Below are 19,709 nucleotides of genomic sequence, written 5' to 3'. Positions count from 1 at the left end.
CACAGAGTCCCCTGCGGGATTTGGAGTCTCCCAGCAGCCTTTGCGGTGGCGCTGAGACCCATGCTGCCTTGGCCTTCTGGCATCTCCCTCTTTCACACACTTCTGCAATCAGGGGAAAGGGGTGCAGAGAGCTGCTCAGTACTCTTCTGTGTTTTGACTCAGAAGTGACACTTGTACCAGCTCATTGGCCAGACCCGTGATCACAGCCCTGTCTCCTGCAAGGAGCTGGGAAATGCAGCATCCAAGGCAGAGAGGAGAACTGGAAATAGTGGAGAGCACTAGCAATGCTCACCACCACAGTGTCCGGGGCAGGGACTGCTGATTATTTGGCTTTCTCTGGTCTCGCTTTTCTTTGCTAATCAAGCGATTTGATTTCGAGCTGGATACGGGTCCTTCGAGAAAAAAAAGTGACATTTCCCAGCCTCCTTTGCAGTCAGGTGTAGTCAGGTCACTCGTAGCAAAGAAATGGTAACAGAATGTCTAAAGGCAACCTCCTCCAGTGGAGGAGACATGCCCTCCTAGACCTTACCTCTTTCCTTTGGCGGGAATGTAAACTCGCTGGCTGGACCCCAGTGAGGGGATGCCACACTCTGAAGTTGGTGGTGCAATGACTAATGAGTTTGAGATTCTAGGTGCATGATGCCAGCCCTGACCGCCTACCTCCACATAGGAGAGAGAAATAAGCTCTCTTATTTCAGCCACTGGTTTTTGAGGGGAAGGGCGGTTCTTGTCCCACACAGCAAGCTAATCCTAATGGCGGCTGAATATTGCTTTTGTAGTGTGGAAAATTTTCTAGGTTGAAAAAAATCAATAAATCACTGTTTTAAAAAGCACAAATCTTTTTATGGTCTAGGATGTCTCTTTTGTAGCGTAGAAGAGTGTTAACAACCCAAAAAAGTAACATCAAATCCACCCTAACAGAGACCAAATAGGTTCTTTACACTTACGTGTTTCCCCAGATTTTCCCAAAGATGGTTTATTTCCATTATTTGTTGGATCTAGAAAATAATGAGAAAGAAAGTCATTTTAAACAGGCTTTAAACTTTGTGACCACCTCATTTCAGACAATATTGAGTTGGCAAAGCTTTGACAGTATTATTTCTGTCCTTCCTTTATAATGGGGAATGATGGGATCTGAAGAGAGTTCTAGGGGACCAAGGTGCTTGTCCTGTGCCACCATCCTTTACCCACAGGATCTTGGAAAAACCCACTCATCCTTTACATGCCTCAGTCTCCTCATCAGTAAAATTTGAATTCATTATTCAACCTTCTCCAACGATTGTTGTACAAATACAATGAAATTATCCATGAGAAAATTTGCAATATTACTATATAAGTTAGTGCAATGTGGGAGAAGCTGTTGAAATGATCATTTGTATTTCAGGGTGGTCAAATTTAACTCATTCTTTCTGACAATAAATACTTGTCATTTGAGAGTTGCATTCTGTGAATTAGTGACACAACGACCACATCGCCAGCAAACAGAAGAATGTTCATATTTTTTTCCCTTCTGAGGATAGTGGTAGCAAATGCACAATGGTAGTGGTGGTGAGGGTGGATTCACCTCACCATTTGTCAGTTCATGCCCACAACGATATCAGCTGCAACTGCTCAGTTGGTTATAGTACTACATTTGTGTTTATGATGAGTTGTTCTCTTCCCAATTCTCCCAGAAAGGTCGAGTGAGAAACATGGAAATTCAGATCTTAGGAAAAATTTTGTTCCATGACTTTGGCACTTTCAGGAGAGCACCATGAATGTATTTAGAACACATTCAGCAGCAGTGGTATTGCCCCAAGGTAGAAAAAATTGATTTGGGGATTGGGGTGGGAAATCTTATTCTTTTTATGTATGATGTATATAGATAGATACTTATTCTTCCTCAAGATAATTATCTATCTAAACATAAGTGGATATATAATATATTTGTGGTATTAAAATATAGGTTGTGTTCATGGTTAGGAAAAAGTATCTAAGAGGGCTCCTTAGGGCAATGATAATGGAAAAAGGGCTGAGAAACACTGGTTTAGGATCAAAGAGTTCTGATTTGGGCTTCTGGGGATGGCCCTCTGAGACTTTGCAGTCCCTCCTCTTTACCACGCAGGATGCTTGGTGGTGCACTGGGTGGCTCCTGGGGGCTCTTTTCTTCTTTCATTTCTGAAGAGTCATCACTGGTTTCTGAAAAAAGAAAAGACATTTCTTTCAGATCTCAGAAAAAGCCCCTGGAAAGCTCCATAGGAGTCTCCTGAAGTCCCAGGAAAGACCTTTTGCGGTGAAGGCTGGAGGTTCCAGGTCTTGCTTGAAAACCTCCATAACCCTTCCTGAGAGTGATTCTACCACTGGGTCCACCTGCCACTTTGGGGAGGAGCAGAGCAAGGCTGGGCAGCAGAGCATCCCCTACCAAGGGAGATGTCTAGTGAGGTGCAGTCATCTGAGTCCCTGGATCAGAGGCTCAAATTGAAGTTGTGAATCCTTGGGATATCCCAGAAACCCTTTCAGGAGATCTCTGAGGTCAAAATTGGTTCCATACTAAGATGTTCTTTGCCTTTTCGCTATGTTGACATGTGCTCACATGGAGCAAAAGTCATGGCAGGTAAAGCTGCTGGTGCCCTAGTACAAATCAAACCAGTGCCCCTAAACCTTATGCAGTCCTCCCTGCCACAGACCATTAAAAATAAAAAAGCCAGTTTCACTTAAGCATGTTCAAAAAAAAAAAAAGAATGTTCTTGATGAACCAATTAAAATTATTAACTTTAAATTAACTTTATTAAATTTATTAGATTTCTACCCTTGAGTATAAGTATAAGGATTTTTAAAATTTATTTGAGAGAGAGAGTGAGCGGGAAGGAGAGAGAGAGAGAATCTGAAGCAGACTCCCCGCTGAGCACAGAGGTGGATGCGGGGCTGGATCACACGACCGCAAGATCACAACCTGAGCTGCAACCAAGAGTCAGGAGTCGGATGCTTAACCGACTGAGCCACCCGGGCGCCCCTGAGTATACATCTTTTTAATAGTCTAAACTGAGGAGTTCATATAAAACTACATCTTGAAGTTCACTACATCTTGAAGCATGAATGTCTCGAGAAAAATACTTGTGTGATTGAGCTGCAAGCTCACTGTAGAATTCAGTGAACCAATATTTTCCAAATGTCCAAGATATTATAAAATCCTGCATAAGTAAAAGATCCATTTAAAATACAAGACAGCATAATGCATTGTATTGCAAGAGTATAAAAAGTTAAGTTTTAAAAAAATTTTTAAATTTTATTTTGTTGAAATTCAATTAATTAACATGTAGTGTATTATTAGTTTCGGAGGTGTATAAGAAGTTAGTTGATGTGGTTTCAGATGCTACATCTCAACTAACCTTTATGAAACCATCCCTTCTTGACTTTGGGTGCAATATCAGAGATGAACATACATAGTTTTCTCAAAAAACTGTTAAAATACTCCATCCTTTTAAACTACGGATCCTTGTGAAGCTGGATTATCTTCCTGTCCTTCCACCAAAGCAATGTATCCCAATCAATCAAACACAGAAGCAGCTATACGAATCCAGCTGTCTCTGATTCAGCTAAACATTAAGAGGTTTGTAAAAATGTAAAATGGTGCCAGTCTTCTCACCAATTTTTGTATTTGGAAAATATATTTGTTTTTCATAAAAATATGTTATTTATGTTAACAGGTAGTTGGTATATTACTGTTACTTTTAAATGAATTAACACATAAATATTTTTGAATGATCGGTTTTAATTCCTAATGAAGTACATATAGATAAATATAAACAACAGAAACAAAAGGTCTTTAGGGTCCTCCATAATTTTGAAGAGTGTAAAGAAGTCTAGGGACCAAAAAGTTTGAGAGCTGCTGCCTAAGGTCACAGCTGAGGTCAGCTGTACTGTGTGGACAGAGCTATTTCTGCACAAAATCTCCTCAGGTGCAATAGATCTTTGTTCCCTCTGTCACACACAGCTCACTAACTTTCTCGGCACTTCTCCCTCCTTCTACCATTACCTTTACACATCCCTCTAATGCTGTGCCTGCTCTGTGAGAGACGCTCCCACACTGAGCATTCAAATGGAAGGTTCTGTCACCAGCCTTACCCTCTGGTCCAGAGGTTTGGGCACATTCGGTGCTTGCCTTTTGGACACTTGTCATGACATTTGACTTCCTGGGTGAATCATCCTTCCTTTGAGTTGCCTGATCCACCACTTGGAGCTTCTCTTGGCTTCTGTGCCGAGGTGAGGTTCTCCCTGGGTCAAATAGTGAATAGTTTGTGAAGAGTTTTCATTGGGGTGCCCAGTAAAGCTCCTCCTCCCCCTCCCATGCCCCCAGCCCCCACACTTCGAGATCTCTGTGCTCCTGTGCCTTGTTTTTCTTCTGCTATTTCTCGGTAATTATATATTTTTCTTGTGTGCACCCTTCTTCCTCCGTTAGACTCACCATCTTCTCTCACCCGGGTACAACCTGTGGTAATTAACCACACTCCCCGAGCACTGGAATTTCTTTCCTGGGCCCTGTTGTATGACACCTTCATCCTGGAGGTGGCCACATCCGAGTGAAAACGGCTAAGTGATCCGTTTTGGCACAGGAGGAGTTTTCTGAGGGCCCAGGTGTGAAACAGGAGGGATCTGAGGGTCCCTAGGTGCCTCTCGTGGACAGAGTGCAAGGTATCAAGGAATTGAGGGGCCTCGTGATAGAGTGAAAGTCTGGAACAGAGAGGATTTGCAAGGGGTTGTCAAGGTTAGGGTTCTCTTTCCCACGGTCCTGGATGCCTTCATTTTGCCAAGGACTTATATTTATATCTTTGGATCTGATTTTTTATTGAGTGCCAGAGTGGCATATTGTGGGGATATTAAACTCCCTTGATTTCTCAGTGCTTCTGTAAAAAGCCCTAGCCTCCAGAGACATGGAAATAAATACAGAATAAAGATAGGGAATGCTTACTTTCACTTCCCTGGAAACATTTCACTTTTCACATACCATAAGAATGAGATCTGTAGCTAGTAAACTGCTGTCTGATCCAAAAGGATAATAAAACTTCTCCTCTCCTGAGATTGCCAAATGCCTACAGCAGGGCTAGCTTCCTAGGTTAAGTCCCAAAGTACCAGGATTACTGAAGCCCTCCCTCCATAGGTATATACACATCAAAAGGGATGAAGCCCAGAACTTGGAGACATCCTTAGTAAAAGCTGAAGACACCTGGGCTTTCTCTGCCTCTTGGAAAGAGGCCTTTAAATTCCAAAAGATTAGGGTGAGGACTCAGGATTGTTTCAATCTTATCTCAAAGCAGCAAAGGTTTTTTGTTTTTTGTTTTTTCTTTCTCCTTTCAGGAGGGCAAGAGGATGACTGTCCTTGTCCCGTCTGTAAACAGAAAATCCATCATTCTCTGTCCCTTGTCTATGGGATATCATCTGCCTCTCAGAAAGATTCCATCAGCTCTCTTCTCGTTGCCTATGGGTCTGCGTGTGGGAGGTAGATGCTGCAATGTTACTCTGGCTGTTGCGCTGGTTGTGAATATCAAGGAGGAATTCTTTCCCCTGATCCAGGTGCCTGGGTTCCTGCAGTGGTCATACACATAAAGAACGTGCCTAGGCCTGTAGGGTACCCTCTCAGACCCTTCAGTTTTTGACAAAGCACTTACCATGGCACAAGGGCATAGACAGCTAGCACAAATCTTGAAATCAGCAGGTCAAAAATTGAAAATTCTAAAATTTCTCCCCCAATTATTTGCATCTTCTCTAAGCAACACATGCTACCATTCACCTGGCCATTCAAGCCAGATACTGAAGAGCAAGCCTTGCTGTCTCTCTCTTCCCCGACTTCCAATTTATCAAGGTCTATCAACTCTACCTCCAAGTTGGTCTTGAACTGGCTCTCCTCTCTCCATCTCCACTGCCAGACCTGAATGCAGAGTTCTATTGACTTACATGACATCTGCCCCCCCAAATGGTTGCCCTGCTTCCATTCTTTTCTGTTTCCAATTCATGCTTTACACAACCCCAAAATTGTTCTTGTCAAACATAAAATGGGATCATGTCACTTCATTGATTAGATCTCTTCAATGTCTCCTCATTTCATTAGAATAAAATTCAACTTCCCACACCTTGACCCACAAGCCTGAGCTATCTGCAGCCTCTGACCTCTTCTTATTCTCTCATCTTACCTTTTGGGAGGCTTTTTTTCTGACGTCTCTTTTTTGGAGTTGACCAGATACATCTTTTTCTTTTCTTTCCTAAACAGAAAGGGTACAGATCATTTTTCCATGGCCACAAACATAGACCTGCCAACTTTACGTGTCAACAGGTCTCAGCTTGAACTTTCGGTCTTCAAACCATAGTGGTGAGGAGGTCATTGGTGACCTTACTTGATGCTGCTTCATGGAGTAATGAGGGAGAAGATGAGTGACATGAAGAGATGGGGACAATGAGTTTAGCTAAATCATTTCTAGCAGTTTGGTTGTGAAATGGAGGAGAGAGCTATGGAAACAGGTGAGGTGAGCTGAGGATCAAGAGGAAGCTCTTTTTATGAGCTATGATAAACTTGGGCAGTGGCTGAATGCAGATCCTATGACAGGGAGATGCTGAATTCTCAGGAGAAAGAAGGGATCATGGACCCCAACAGGCAAGGTGGAATGATTGCTGTAGAGAGAAAGAGGGAACAAGAGAGGAGGGGACAGATGCAGTTAGAGTTTGCTGGTTGGTAGCAGGAACTGAGGAGATTCCTATCTGATGCCTTTCTATGAAGTAGGAGGAAAAGTAATCTGTTTAAGAAAAAGGAGGTGGTGAGGGGGTAGGCACTTTGAAGAAAAAGCTCAGTATTGGAAAGGATCATTGCAAGAAGTGGAATTGTCATGCAGCGTGGGAGGATCATTTACGCTGGACTCATGAAGACACAGCCCGTGTGCTCTGCCCCGCTGTGTGGCTCTCCCCAGAGGTGTCTGCCTTCAGACACAGTGTGCAGAAAGCAGATAATGGGTCCCTCCAAGACCTGCCAGAGGGTTCTAGGAAAAGACCGAGAGAGGCAAGGCAGATTAAGATATCAGCAAAAAGGTTACTGAAGCCATGGTTTGTGCACTCTAACCTGGTATGAAGGGGCGTGAAGAGAGGCATAAGATGAACCAGAAAAGAGATAGGCCAGTGGACTGGCCATCTAAGTGAGGTTGAAGGAAAGCTCCAGAGGGAACAAATTGTAAGGAAGAAATCAGGCAGGGATACTTTCAAATTAATTTTTTTAAACGATTTTATTTATTTATTTGAGAAAGAGAACACACATGTGTGAGCTGGGGGAGGACCAGAGAGAGAGGGACAAGCAGACTCTGCACTGAGTGTGGAGCCCGACATGGGCCTTGATCCCACAACCCTAAGATCATGCCCTGAGTCAAAATCAAGAGTTGGAGGCTTAACTGACTGAGCCACCCAGGCGCTCCTTGAATTATTTTTTAAGATTGGGCTGGGGAGGAGAGCTCAGAGATTGAACAATGGCTGTACAAGGAGCAGACCTCAAGGATTAAATGTCAAAAAAGAGAATTCTGAAATTAATTATTGGGAGGTCGAGCCAGGCTTCAATGATGAGAATGCCGATCGGTTGCCTTTGGGTGCAAGAGGCCAAGAATCAGTGCAGAAAAATATCACTGGAAAAGAGCCAAAGAAGGATCTAAGGGACCTCTTATCCCTGTGTACCTTTAAGGTGTCCAGGATGGTGGCAGGACTTGAACTGACAGAAAAATTCTAAGTCAGCCTTTGAGGTGTGCTGAGGACTTGGGGGCAAATCAAGGCTGATAGTGATGAAGAGCGATGGAACTGTTCATTTGAATGGTTAAGCCTTAAAGTAGAGGATGGAAGAGGAAGGGGTTGGCCAGGGATGGGGGTTAGCAAGCAGTGGGCATCTACCCTGCCTTCCACCATGAGTGATAGCAGAGAGTATGCAGCCCTGTCTTAAAAGAAAGCAGTGGGTCCTCTTGGGGGAACCCATTTTCAGTTAAAGAGGGAGGTACAACTAACCCTCTAAGAAGTTGTGGGTAAAGGAGACCTTGATGATTTCAGAGCAGGTGATTGCAATGGGTACATATTTCAATGGCCTTCAATGCCTTCCGGCTTCCCTACAATCTTCATGAAGGCTTTCAAGGAAGATGCAGTGAATGGGAGAAACAAGCTGTAATGAGCATCATAAGAACAATCACATGGTGGGTGCTTCTGACCACATAGGATCCGAAAAGCAGAAAGCAGCTCCAAATTCATGCTCCCAACATCTACAGGAGAAAGGCAACCTTTCCTTACCTTTCTTGTTGGGAGGTGTCCTGGATGCCTCCTGGAGCTCTTTGGGGTCATTTGGTTCAGGAGAGTCATCAGTTATCACTAACAAAGGAAAGAGATTTTGGTTCAGAGCTTGGAACAGGCTGAAGGAAAAGTCCTAAGGGAGCTGAGGGCAGAGCAGGAGGGTGCAGAGCGCGTGTCACCCAGGGCAGGGGTCTGCCAGCCCTTGGGCTCCCTGGCTCTGCCTTGATTTGATCAGTCTGTGGTTAGAGTTACCTGTGTGGCCATCCCCGTGAAGCAGGGAACAATTGCCCCACAGAGGAGGGCTCAGTTTGACCCATTTCGAGAGGCTCCCCTTACATAGTAGAAGAGAGGAACACGGGCTATCAGCCACCCTCACGCAAGGAATGAGGCTGCGAGTAGGGTGAGTGCTGACCTTGACTTCTGGTGGCTTCAATGAAGGGGAATGTCTTCGCCATAGGAAAAATACACGTTATTGCTTAGAGGTCTGTGAATGGATATTTTTGAACCGCTCTCTTTGTCATTATTTCACCTTGAAAAATGGTGAAGGAAGCTAAGTGCCTTATATATTTCTGTGTACAAGGACCAAGAAAGTGGGAGCTAGCCTCGACTTGGCTAGCACGTGTTAATAGCAAATAAATACAAAGTTCTAGTTTTTGCTGCACAAGGAAGACAGAAGGGGCTGGAAGCCATAATAAATCTCAAGTAAGACTGCCAACTTCCCCTTGTTTACATGGTACTCTGAGATCAATCTCAAATTTTGGCCTGCTTAAGAATAGGTCATTGAGGCAGATGGCAAGCCGTCATGAGACATTTTAAATAATTTGTTGCATTTCAAATTATTTTAATCCTATCAACTCTTAAAGATCGAAACGATATAGAAATGACTAGGCTTGAAGGTGAAACTTCCCCACAGTCAGGGTGGGGGCTGGGAAAAAGAACCATCCACACCTGGGCCACACAGTGTTTTTGTTTGCTTCACATTTGGATGGAGCAGTTTTGAGCTTTACCTTATTGCAGGGACCTCAAAGCATGGGTGAGTTACACAGTTCTGCTCTGACTCAGTCCCCTGTCCTTTCCCCAGGGTTCCTGCCACCAGCCTTAGCAGACCTTCTAGTGATGTTTGCAGCACGAAGATGGTGGTCCAGGGTGGTGAGGAGACCCCTGTCTCAAGAAGATCCGAATGGCCTCCCCTCTTGGTAGACATGGAAAGTAAGGCAAGCTAAAGTTGTCTACATCGAAATTACCCGGCAGGGGGCCTGGTGGGACATCTCTTGAGCATTTCGTTATCTCTTATCTGGGGGCTCAGGTTGTTACCGGACACTGAGCAGAGGAAGGAGAGGAATTTCAGGTCCCAGGACCAATGAACAGGGACCAAAGGGGGAGGAACAACACCAATCTATTCCAGCCAGTAAAAACAATGGGGCCAACCAAACACCAAGGCCCGGCAAGGGTGGGATAGAGAGGGAGAGTCAGCCATCATTTCCTTTCAACTAGCTGCTTACTAATTTTTTTCTACTTTATTATTATTTTTTAAATTTTAATTCTAATGTAGTTAACATACAGCGTTATATTACTTTCAGGTGTAGGATACAGTGATTCATTACTTACTAATTTAACAAATTATTTCTTTCTTTTGGTGACCTAGAAGATGGAATCTTCCATTGTTATTGGCTTCATGATTATGTTATTTGGATGGTGTGTATTAGAGGAGTGAAGGAAACATTTGGAGCAAATGGGGCCCTTTATGCTCAGTATTGGAGAATCCACAATACCATTTTTGACAGAGCCCAATAATACTCCATGGTTATATTTAATGTAATCAAAGTCCTTAATAATGATGGTTGGGAGAGATAAGAAACACAGTTTTGGAAGCTAAATCTTTCAATGTTTTAGCAGATCTTTCAATCAGCAGAGCCTTCAACGTTTTATCATCTTTTCTAATAATTTCAATAACATTACTCTTAGAGTCCAAACTACATAAAAATGAATATGATTGAAAGGCCCCTGTAATCAGAGGGTGAGTGATTGAGTAAGGGTCACAGAGGGATGTATTGCACAAGTTACATGTCCGTTCAGAACACTGTTATTAGTTGGACATCGTGGCATCAAACTGGCTGTGGAGACATCCTTGACAAGTAGTCCTGTGCTGAGCTGGGGCATCAATCTGCCTGTTTCTTTTTCTTTGTCACACCCGGTTCTTTTCCCTTAGGCTTCCGTCACAAGCCTCCGGGTTGGCAGGTGCATGTTTGCCCCTCATACCCACTCTGAACTAAACTAAGTCAGCCCCAAGCAATATTACCTTGCACAGTGTCGGGGGGAGTGCCAGGCATCTCTTGTGAGTCTTCTTCACCATTTATTTGGGATGTTAAGTTGTCATTGGGCATTGAAGAGAGGAAGAAAAATCATTACAGGGTACAGAGACAGAGTGTCAGGGAGGAAAGCAAATGGTAAAAACACCCAAGACAGAAGCCCCAATGCCCCAGGGCAAGAGTTGGCCTGCTCTAGGGGTGCGGAGCTGGTGTTTGGGCTCTAGGCTTTCCCCAAGGCCCTGGCAGTGCCCATAGTCCTTCTTGGAGAAGGCTGTGTGTGGTAGGTAGGCACATGGGATGGACCAGATTAACAAAAAGGTGGAACCCTGGGCTTCTAGACATGACCACAGGTACCCTGGGCTGGGGAGGCACAGGTGTCGGACAAAGTCTTCCCCTCACCTGGAGTGATCCTTCCTTCCTGGGTGGTTCTGGGGAGAGCCACAGCAGGGTCAGAAGGGCTGGATGGTTCGCCTGTGATCTCAGCGCTGTGCTGTGTGGATGCGCTGGGCTCAGTGACACTGGGAGCACGGGGTGGGTGGCTCTGGGGTGGGGGCAGCAGCAGCAGCGTCTGGAGGGAGCTCCCTTCTGCTGGGTTGGCTGGAGTTTCGAGGAGGGTCAGCGCAGCTCTGTTCCATCCTCCATAGGAATTGACAACTGGGATTGGTGAAGGAACATACATCAACACCCTGGCTACTCAGAATGATTAGGGAATTTCTTTGTACAAGACTTCCGGAGGGTTGGGGGCATGGAGTGATTCATCCTCCTCCAAGTGTGGAGAACTGATTCATCACCAGCGTCAACTGTTTGTGGCCCCATTCTATTCTATGTGTTTGATTTGGGCATTAGACCTCTGGTCTAATACTAAGGTCGTTTCACACATAAAGCTGAGTTTGACTTTGTACTCAGGGATTTAATTTTCTTTAGTTTTTCTTTAATTTTGGTTTCAGAATTTAGACAATTTTGTATAGTGTTATAATTTTAATACATGTCCCTGTTTTAATAAATAAACACATCACACCCCCCGTAGCAAATAAGATAAAATGTAAATTCCTTCACATGGTGCATCCTTTCCACTCTGGTTTCTGCTCATTTCTGCAGAATGAGCTTCTGTGCTTCCCTGCCTCACACCCTATGATGGGCCACACCAACCTTCCTCCCCATCCTCAATCCTCCGGGCCCTTGGCTTTCTGCATGCGATTCCTTCCATGGCCAGGTTTCTCTTATGATTCTTTTCCATCATTTATTTCAGGAGTTGAGTTGTCTCAACCAGTGAACAGAAAAAGGAATTAAGGTAGGATTTTGAAGGGCCTAGAACAAAAGCACAGATCTGCAGATCCAGAAAGACGTATGAGCTCGGCTAGGTTGGGGGGCACCGCAGTGTGTGGTGCCTCTGGCTCTCAGACGGACTTAGCGTGGCTTCTGAGAACCCAGTCCTCCCTGTGCCGCCCTGATGCTGCCGGGAGCACGGGCTCAAGTGCACCTATGCCGGCCGGGAGGGGCGCTTTTCTCTTTCCTTGCCCCTTTAGCTCAAGGAGGCATTTCTCCTTTGGGGGAGGAACTTCTTGCTGTCAACAGTGGTTACCCCACTAACAAAACGTCACAATGCAGTGTGATCTGCTGGTCCTCTTCCTGTTGTTCTCAGCTAAGTGAACCATGCGCTTTGGCCAAACTGTCCTTAAACCTAAAATGATCGTGTCACCTCTTCCTCTTTCCCTGGCTTCTTCCTTCCCAGCTCTGTCCTTGCTCTTTCTCCTGCTCTTTATTCATCCAGCTCGTACTCGTTCCCAGTGTGCATCACATTCTGCTTCCTTCTTCTACCCTCTCTCTGTCTTCAGCTCCCTCTCCTCTCTCCTCCAGCTTCACACTCTGCCTTCCACCTGTCCTTGTTTAAAAGAGGGATTGAAATCTCAGGCCCCGGTGCTAGGAAACCCAAGTAGGACAGCTGGCTCTGCTCTTAGCAGACAAGTAACTTTGGGAAAGTTATTCTGAGCTTTAATTTCTTCGTATGTCAGATGGGGATAATAACGACTTCACAGGATTGTTTTAAAGATGATATGAGATAATCATATAAAGAAAGTGCTTGGGACGATGCCTGGTACATAGTAAGTACTAAAAAAAAAAAAAGATACTTATTGCCCATCCGTATTCATTTCTCTTCCCCTCTGGTTCTCCTTATCCTTCTGCCAGACTGAGTCTCTGCAACTGCATTTCCCTAGAGACTGTCCAGTGGGGTACACTGGACAACTTTCCCCCCACTTCATAGAATAGGTAAGACAGAAATTTGTCCTCTAGAAATTCATCTTAGAGAGCTGGAGCCAGAGGCAGCTCGTCCTGGCACACTGGTGAGTACACTCCCTATCTCCCCAGAGAACCCGGCACTCAAGTGCATAATTCCACGGGGCTGAAAGCCAACCCAAATTTTGAGGGTAGCAGCTTCTGGCATGCTTTTATAGCCCAAGGATATTCAAGAAGCCTCGTACCACTTCTGAAGCCCTTGAGAATCATCATCAGGTTGGGGTATTCACGCAGGTTAATTCGGCTGAACAGCATCTCCAGAAATGACAGATTGGAGGTCTTTTCCAGGTGGGTGAGGATGTTGTACACCACTCTGGGTACAGGGACCTGATTTCTACAGGCTTCCATGGATTCCTTAAAAAAGGGAATCGAGGATTATTATAAATGATTATAAAATGGAATGGAAGTTTATTATACATTTGTGGTTTTCTAAGTCATAGGAATGGTATTTCGTTCTGTTAAGAAGGAATTTAACACAAATGTACAAACTCTAACGTAGAAAAGTCACAGTTCCACATGTTTACTTTTAGAACTTCACATATATTTGGGGGCGCCTGGGTGGCTCAGTTGGTTAAGCGACTGCCTTCGGCTCAGGTCATGATCCTGGAGTCCCTGGATCGGGTCCCGCATCGGGCTCCCTGCTCGGCAGGGAGTCTGCTTCTCCCTCTGACCCTCCTCCCTCTCATGTGCTCTCTCTCATTCTCTCTCTCTCAAATAAATAAATAAAATCTTAAAAAAAAAAAAAAAAAGAACTTCACATATATTTGGATTGTTAGTCATAGGAATAAATAACTTAGCCTTCTTTAAAATAAGTCTGCTTTGTGAACCTTATTTTAGGTACATTTGAAGGAAGAGAGAAATTTTAGGGAAGGAAAAGGGGAGTCAAAGGTTTTTACTGTGTAATTAATTCTCTAAGGCTCTGGGCAGAACTCTGTGGCAATGGACCAAGGAGTTGGTCACAAGTGGCAATTCTGCAATTGCTTGTTAGCCTCTGCTCTCTCTCTCTCGGACTTGGGATGGCCTGAATGGGTTCTAGCCACAGGGAAATCATCCAGCAAACTCCTCTTCATGAAAGGCTGGCCAAAAGGAGAAACATGGCAGGAGAGAATTGACTGCATAACACTTACTGAGCACCTACTACGCTAGTCCTTGCGTACATAGCAATGGATAAGATCGCCTTGGTGTTACCCATATTGAAGGAGGGACTCTGTCAGGTGCAGAAGATAGGCATTAAATAATAAACAAATTAAAGAAATGCCCAGTTGCTATTGAGAGAAGTATTATGAAAGGAAAGCATAGATTTCTCTGAGAAATCGGTTAGATGAGTGGGTTAAGGAAGTCTCGCTGAGTAGTGACATCTGGGCTGTGACGTGAAGAGGGGTTGGAGCCAACCAGGCCGAGACTGGGAGAAGATCGTTCAACCACTGCTGCACTTCTCTGAGCCTGGGACTCAAAAAATGCATTAAAAACCCCAAAATTATAAAAGAATGCCATTTTTGTCCACACAGCCATATCTTCCAGTGCCTGCCTTGCTTCACATCTGAATGGACTATGTGCAACAAATTCTTGGGAATTGGGAGTGTACCCTTAGTGGGTTGAATGCTGTCACCCCTCCAAAAAGATATGTCCACTTGAACCCTGTGAATGTGACCTCATTTGGAAAAAGGGGACATTGGAAAAATTACATTTGCTGATGTAATTAAGTTAGGCTCTTGAGATGCCATTACCCTGGATTAAGGTGGGCTCTAAATCCCAATGACCAGTGTCCTTATAAAAGAAGAGAAGGAGAAAAGACAAGGAAAGGAAAAGGTGATGTCGACATTGATGTGGAGATTGAAACAGCGATTGTAAGTGATTTTTCTACAAACCCAGGACCACAAAGTGCTGCTGGTACCACCAGAAGTTAGGAGAGTCAGGGAACGGATTCTCCCTCAGAGCCTCGAGAAGGAACCAACCCTGCCAATACCTTGATTTTGTACTTCTGGCTTTGAAAACTGTGAGACAATACATTTCTCTTGTTTTAAGCCACTGGGGTTGAGGTCATTTGTATGGCAGCCCCTGTGACCCCGTCTTCCCCTGATAATGAACCTTTGGGACTAGGCCTTCTGAGCTCCAGAAGCCCTGGGGCCTGGGGTGTGAAACTTCAGTAATGGGGACTTCTTGGTGGGGGCTGGGCTGCCATGGGAAAGTGGGCAGCGCGACTCACCCGGTATATCGTCTCTGTGATGAAGGAGCTGTCTCGGAGGCCTTCGAGGAAGGGAAATGGCTTGTATATGGCATAGGCAATCTCCAGCTTCTGGTATACGAAGTGCTGGAGAAGAGCCTCTTCTAAGGCCCTGGTCATGGTGAACATCCTATGAAAGAGGCATGAGAGGAGAGGAAAGACTCTGGGAACTTGGGGAGCTGCTCTTTGCGCTCAGTGGGCATCTTCAGACCAGCATCCTGGTACCAAAGGTCGTAGCCCTTGGGAGTCTGCAAAGCAACTCCTGCCTCAAAGCCTCATGGGCATAAGAGGCAATGACAATGCCCAGTGACCACGGAGGCAGAAAGTAACCTAAAAGATGATGCTGAAATCCCAAAGGGGCTGCTGGTAAACATAAGACAGATAGTCAAAATAGCTAGTATCTACTGAGTACTTCCTATGTGCTGGGCTTTGTTCTAAGGGTTTCACACGCAGCAACTTATCTGATCTTCACAAAACGCTTGCAAGATGGTTACTATGATTTTACCCATTATATTGTGAAGGACACCGAGACATAGAGTTGTTTACTAAGTTGCCCTAAATCGCACGACTTGGAAGTGGTAGAGGTAAACAAATTCCAACTCTCTGCTTCTAGGTTTATGGCCTTAAGTTCTAAGGTCCATGGCTATGTTGAACGGAGTTAAGGTTGCCTGGGCGGCAGCTTAACACAAACACTAGCAAAGCTTGTAAAAAGGGACCACCCAATAATGAGTAGAAAGATGAAAACCTGATAATATTTAGAAAATTTAGTAACCCACCTACAATCTTTGACACACAAGCAGGCCAAACATAAGCAGACATGAAAGATGTGAAAGACATGATTAGTAAAGGCAAAGTAACTAATTTATTATATGTATCAATTTCATATCTCAGAACAGACATGCACCTTTCCCATGCCCATGCAACATTTATAAAAATTAACCACTGATAGACCAGGAGAAAATATCCATGTTATAATAGGCAGAAAACATACAGATAACATTCCTGACAAATTGTCAAGAAAAGAGTACTAATAAAAAGTTCAACCATCCAGAGATATTTTTTTAAACAAAACAAACAGAGATCCCATCTTTCCAATTTCATTTTGTGTATGACTGAAAATTAAACTATAAATAATGACTGTTTCCAGGATTAATCCCAGTGGTAGATTGAGCAGCCCTGCTCTCTCTACTCATTCCCACATCCTTTAAGTTTCACAGAAAAAAAGAAACATATTGTAAAAATAGAATAATCCATAATAGTACCGGAAAAGAAAAGATGTCATAAGAGGTCTATAATCGTGAAGAAATCCTGGAAGATTGAGAACAGGTGGAAGGGAAATCTAGCATCCATGATATAGACAGAATCCATCATACGGGGAAGAATACTGCAAAGATCAGCACAGAGCCAGAGAAAGCCAGAATGAACAGGTGGTAAGAAGAGCAAGTGGCCGTGGGGTTACATTTCGGATGATTAATTATACTACAGCATTCAGAACATAATATCCACCAGGTTCCTTATCCTTCATCTGTTATAATTCTCAAGAATGAAAGCAAGGCACAGAGAGGTTAAGTAACTAGCCCAAGGTTGGCAAAGCAGAGCTTGTCTGACTAAAGCCCCATTTTTCACTAGTGCATGATATTGGGTCTCATATGCTACTGTTCAGACTTTTATCAGGTAAAAGGAGTCTTAAAAACGAATAAACAAAAGACAAACATCCATGTAGAAAAAAAAGCAAAACACAAATAGGCAATTAAGTCAAGTGTGCAATAAATATATAAAAAACATGGCAATTCACTAGTAGTTGGGACAGTACAAAAGAAGACAACTTAATAATGTTTGCCTATCAAAATGTTCCACATAAAGAATAAAAGCAATAATCACAAATGCTCCTGGTGAAAATGTAAAAAGGTCCAAATGTTCTGGAGGCTAATTTAGCAATCAGGGTCAGATGCTCTAAAGTATATATTCCCTTGAGTCCCAAATTCCACTTCCAGGAATTTATTTCAAGGAAGCAATCATAAATGTGCTTCAAAAAATATATATAAAAAGTTCATGAAACACTGGAGAGGAAATTAAATGTTCTCTCCTTATTGTCTCTTTCCCACCAACTACCTCTAGTCACTTGCACAATGGATAATAAATGAGTTGCCCATTTGGGGCAGAGTGCAAAGCACAAAGCACAGAAGAGAAGAGTAGAGAGCAAATCTTGGTTCCATCCACAACAACAGGCTAGAACTTAGGGAAAGAAGAACTGAGCTGTGTCTCTGCTCCCCCACCACTCCCACGTCTGTCCCCCTTTTTCGGAGTCTCTGGTTAAATCCCACATTGCTCTCTATCTTTGGAAGACAATATTTTACAAAGAGAGAGGCTCACAATTTCAATAGTTGGGTTCCACCCTGTAGCTGCTGCCAGGAAATCAGCTATCAGAGCCCAATCACCAAAAAGAAAGAATAAAGCAGCTGAGACAAAAACCCACCTGGATGCTGGGTCAGCCACCTGCTCGTACCCCTTTCCCGGTCCAGGGGCTGGGCCAGGGATCACTCCCGGAAGACTGAGAGAACAGCAGGGAGATGCCAGTGGGTGAAACAGGAAGTCTGTGCTTTGCCACATGCAGAGAGGGCCAGGCTTCCGGAGAAAAGAAAAGTGAAAGTATTTGGAGCAGATCGTGCAGGAAGCTGAAGACAGTGCCTGCTGCCTCCCTCCATCTCCGTCCAGACACTTGTGAGGTTCCCGGGGCATTGGGGGGAGGTGGAGGGTGGTGCCTTCTGGACCAGCCTGGGGAGGGGTGTGCAGAGGGGAGGAGGCAGAGGGGTCCAGCCCCAGGGGCCACGGGAGGGAAATGGGAATCTACCATCTATGTGCTTCCCTACCCACTTCTATTTCCCCAGGACTTGTTCTTCTTCTGTACTTTTGGGGGGATGAAAATGTTCCCACACTGAAGTGGGGTGATGGTTATACAACTGAATAAATTTACTAGAAATCATCAAACTTTAAAAAACAAACAAAAACCAAAGGGGAGGGGAGGTGACTCAGAAATGCCCAGAATTTGTCAGGATAAAATTATTGCCTAAGAAAGTTGAGATAAAAGGGAACCTGAATATAATCTGAAATCACATAGAGGTAGGCAGATCTCTGGGCAGGAAAGTGATCAGGGGCCAGGCAGGCATTTGGGAGCCGGGGATGTGAGGAAGTCAGGTCTAAGGCAGAGCTGGGGCCAGGAGAAGACTCGAGAACAGCCACTTGCAGGATACCCCCTCCACACACCCTTTAAAAATTCCTTATGTACATTTGCGTGGAAGGTCTGTGAGAACACAGGAATCTGTTTAACGTTATTTAAATCAGTAATTCTCAAATGTGTTCTACCCATGAGTTCCCCTTACCAGGACACCCATGCTTTTTCCTTAGGAAAAAAAAAGATGGGAGAAAGGATTCTGGGGTCTAAGAAGCCTTGAAGCCAAGGCTCACGTGCTCAAGTGAGAGCCCTTCCATGCTTGTCGTGGAGGCACCAGCACACCTGAGTATTTTCTAGAGCAACAGGCTCAGCCCTGGTGTGGGAAGGTCACCACTGTAAGAATGACAGAAGCATAGGAGCCTCAGGAAGCCCATGGTAATGGAGGGAGGCCCAGGACACAACGTGATACTCCCAGCCGAGGAGAAGGTTCTGTGGTGCTCGGTAGCCCACAGCACTGTGCGGGGCAGGGACGTGGGCAGCGAGAGGGATTCAGACCATTTTGTACAATTGTCACACTTCATTTACCTGAAGCCCTCCACTTACCCTGGAAGACCCCCTCATGGACACTGGACATCCCAGCCTGGAACCAAGAATCTCCTCCTTTAGACCTGCCCAAAGATAGATTAGGCAAAGACACCGAAAAAAAAAAAGCAAGAGTGGAAACATAATGCCAGATCGGACAGAAATGATTAAACTAGAAAAAGATGTGAATAAAGATAAAAGATGTTTCTATCTCAGCCACGCATGCTTGAGAATACAGTAATAATGGGAAAACTTCCGCTGTTTATTTCAATGACACATGTACTGAGAATTTACTAAAATTAGGTATAATTCCTTTTTAGCTCAATTTTATTGAGGTATAAAATGCATTCATCTTAAAGTGTACATTTAACTCGATGAGTTTTAACAAATGTAATCATAATTACAGTTAAGATATAGATCATTTCCATCATTCCAGAAAGTTCCCCCGTACCCTTTGCAGATAGCCTCCTCCCCAACCCCAGCATCAGGCAACCATGATGTGCCTCCTATTACTACAGATTCTTTTTACTGGTATCAAAGTTTTACATAAATGAAAACATACAGTAGGTGTATTTTGATGTGTGGCTTCTTGGGGTCGTCATAATGCTCTTGAGATTCACCTCTGTTGTTGAGGGTCAATAATTTATTCCTCTTTAGCCGGTGTGCTGGCCAGCTCTTGTTCATCCTGTCCAATCACCATGATGTCACCAATGTAATTGATCAATGTGATGTTCTACGGGATGTCCAGGTGATCCAGATCTCTTCAGACTATATTATGACAAAGGGCAGGTAAGTTAATATAACCCCAAGACAAGACTGTAAATGAATGTGCCTATCTGTCATGCAG

General features: G+C 44.2%; 2 protein-coding genes across 6 annotated transcripts in view; one reads left to right on the top strand and one right to left on the bottom strand.

Moving 5' to 3' along the window:
- The window catches only part of SP110 (SP110 nuclear body protein), a 38,445-nt gene extending 20,718 nt beyond the window's left edge, over positions 1–17,727 (bottom strand). Inside the window, exons 1-10 of the mRNA XM_032400340.1 lie at positions 17,585–17,727; positions 15,091–15,238; positions 13,070–13,238; positions 10,989–11,243; positions 10,580–10,624; positions 8,281–8,358; positions 6,168–6,236; positions 4,105–4,254; positions 2,098–2,178; positions 948–998 (exon numbers count right to left, since the gene is read on the bottom strand). Coding sequence (XP_032256231.1) covers positions 948–998; positions 2,098–2,178; positions 4,105–4,254; positions 6,168–6,236; positions 8,281–8,358; positions 10,580–10,624; positions 10,989–11,243; positions 13,070–13,238; positions 15,091–15,238; positions 17,585–17,718 — 1,180 coding nt within the window. The 5' untranslated portion in view covers positions 17,719–17,727. The remainder of the gene's footprint in view (positions 1–947; positions 999–2,097; positions 2,179–4,104; positions 4,255–6,167; positions 6,237–8,280; positions 8,359–10,579; positions 10,625–10,988; positions 11,244–13,069; positions 13,239–15,090; positions 15,239–17,584) is intronic.
- A 12-nt stretch (positions 17,728–17,739) lies between these two features.
- The window catches only part of LOC116629937 (nuclear body protein SP140-like protein), a 62,869-nt gene continuing 60,899 nt past the window's right edge, over positions 17,740–19,709 (top strand). For all 5 annotated transcript variants that reach the window (XM_032400305.1, XM_032400281.1, XM_032400314.1 and 2 more), the window contains exons 1-2: positions 17,740–17,829; positions 19,520–19,651. In XM_032400305.1, the coding sequence (XP_032256196.1) occupies positions 19,638–19,651 (14 nt within the window). In that variant the 5' untranslated portion in view covers positions 17,740–17,829; positions 19,520–19,637. The remainder of the gene's footprint in view (positions 17,830–19,519; positions 19,652–19,709) is intronic.

The sequence above is a fragment of the Phoca vitulina genome, unplaced genomic scaffold (genome assembly GCF_004348235.1).
Source record: "Phoca vitulina isolate PV1807 unplaced genomic scaffold, GSC_HSeal_1.0 scaffold1, whole genome shotgun sequence".
Taxonomy (NCBI): Eukaryota; Metazoa; Chordata; class Mammalia; order Carnivora; family Phocidae; genus Phoca; species Phoca vitulina.
This window is presented reverse-complemented; position numbering and strand designations above follow the sequence as displayed.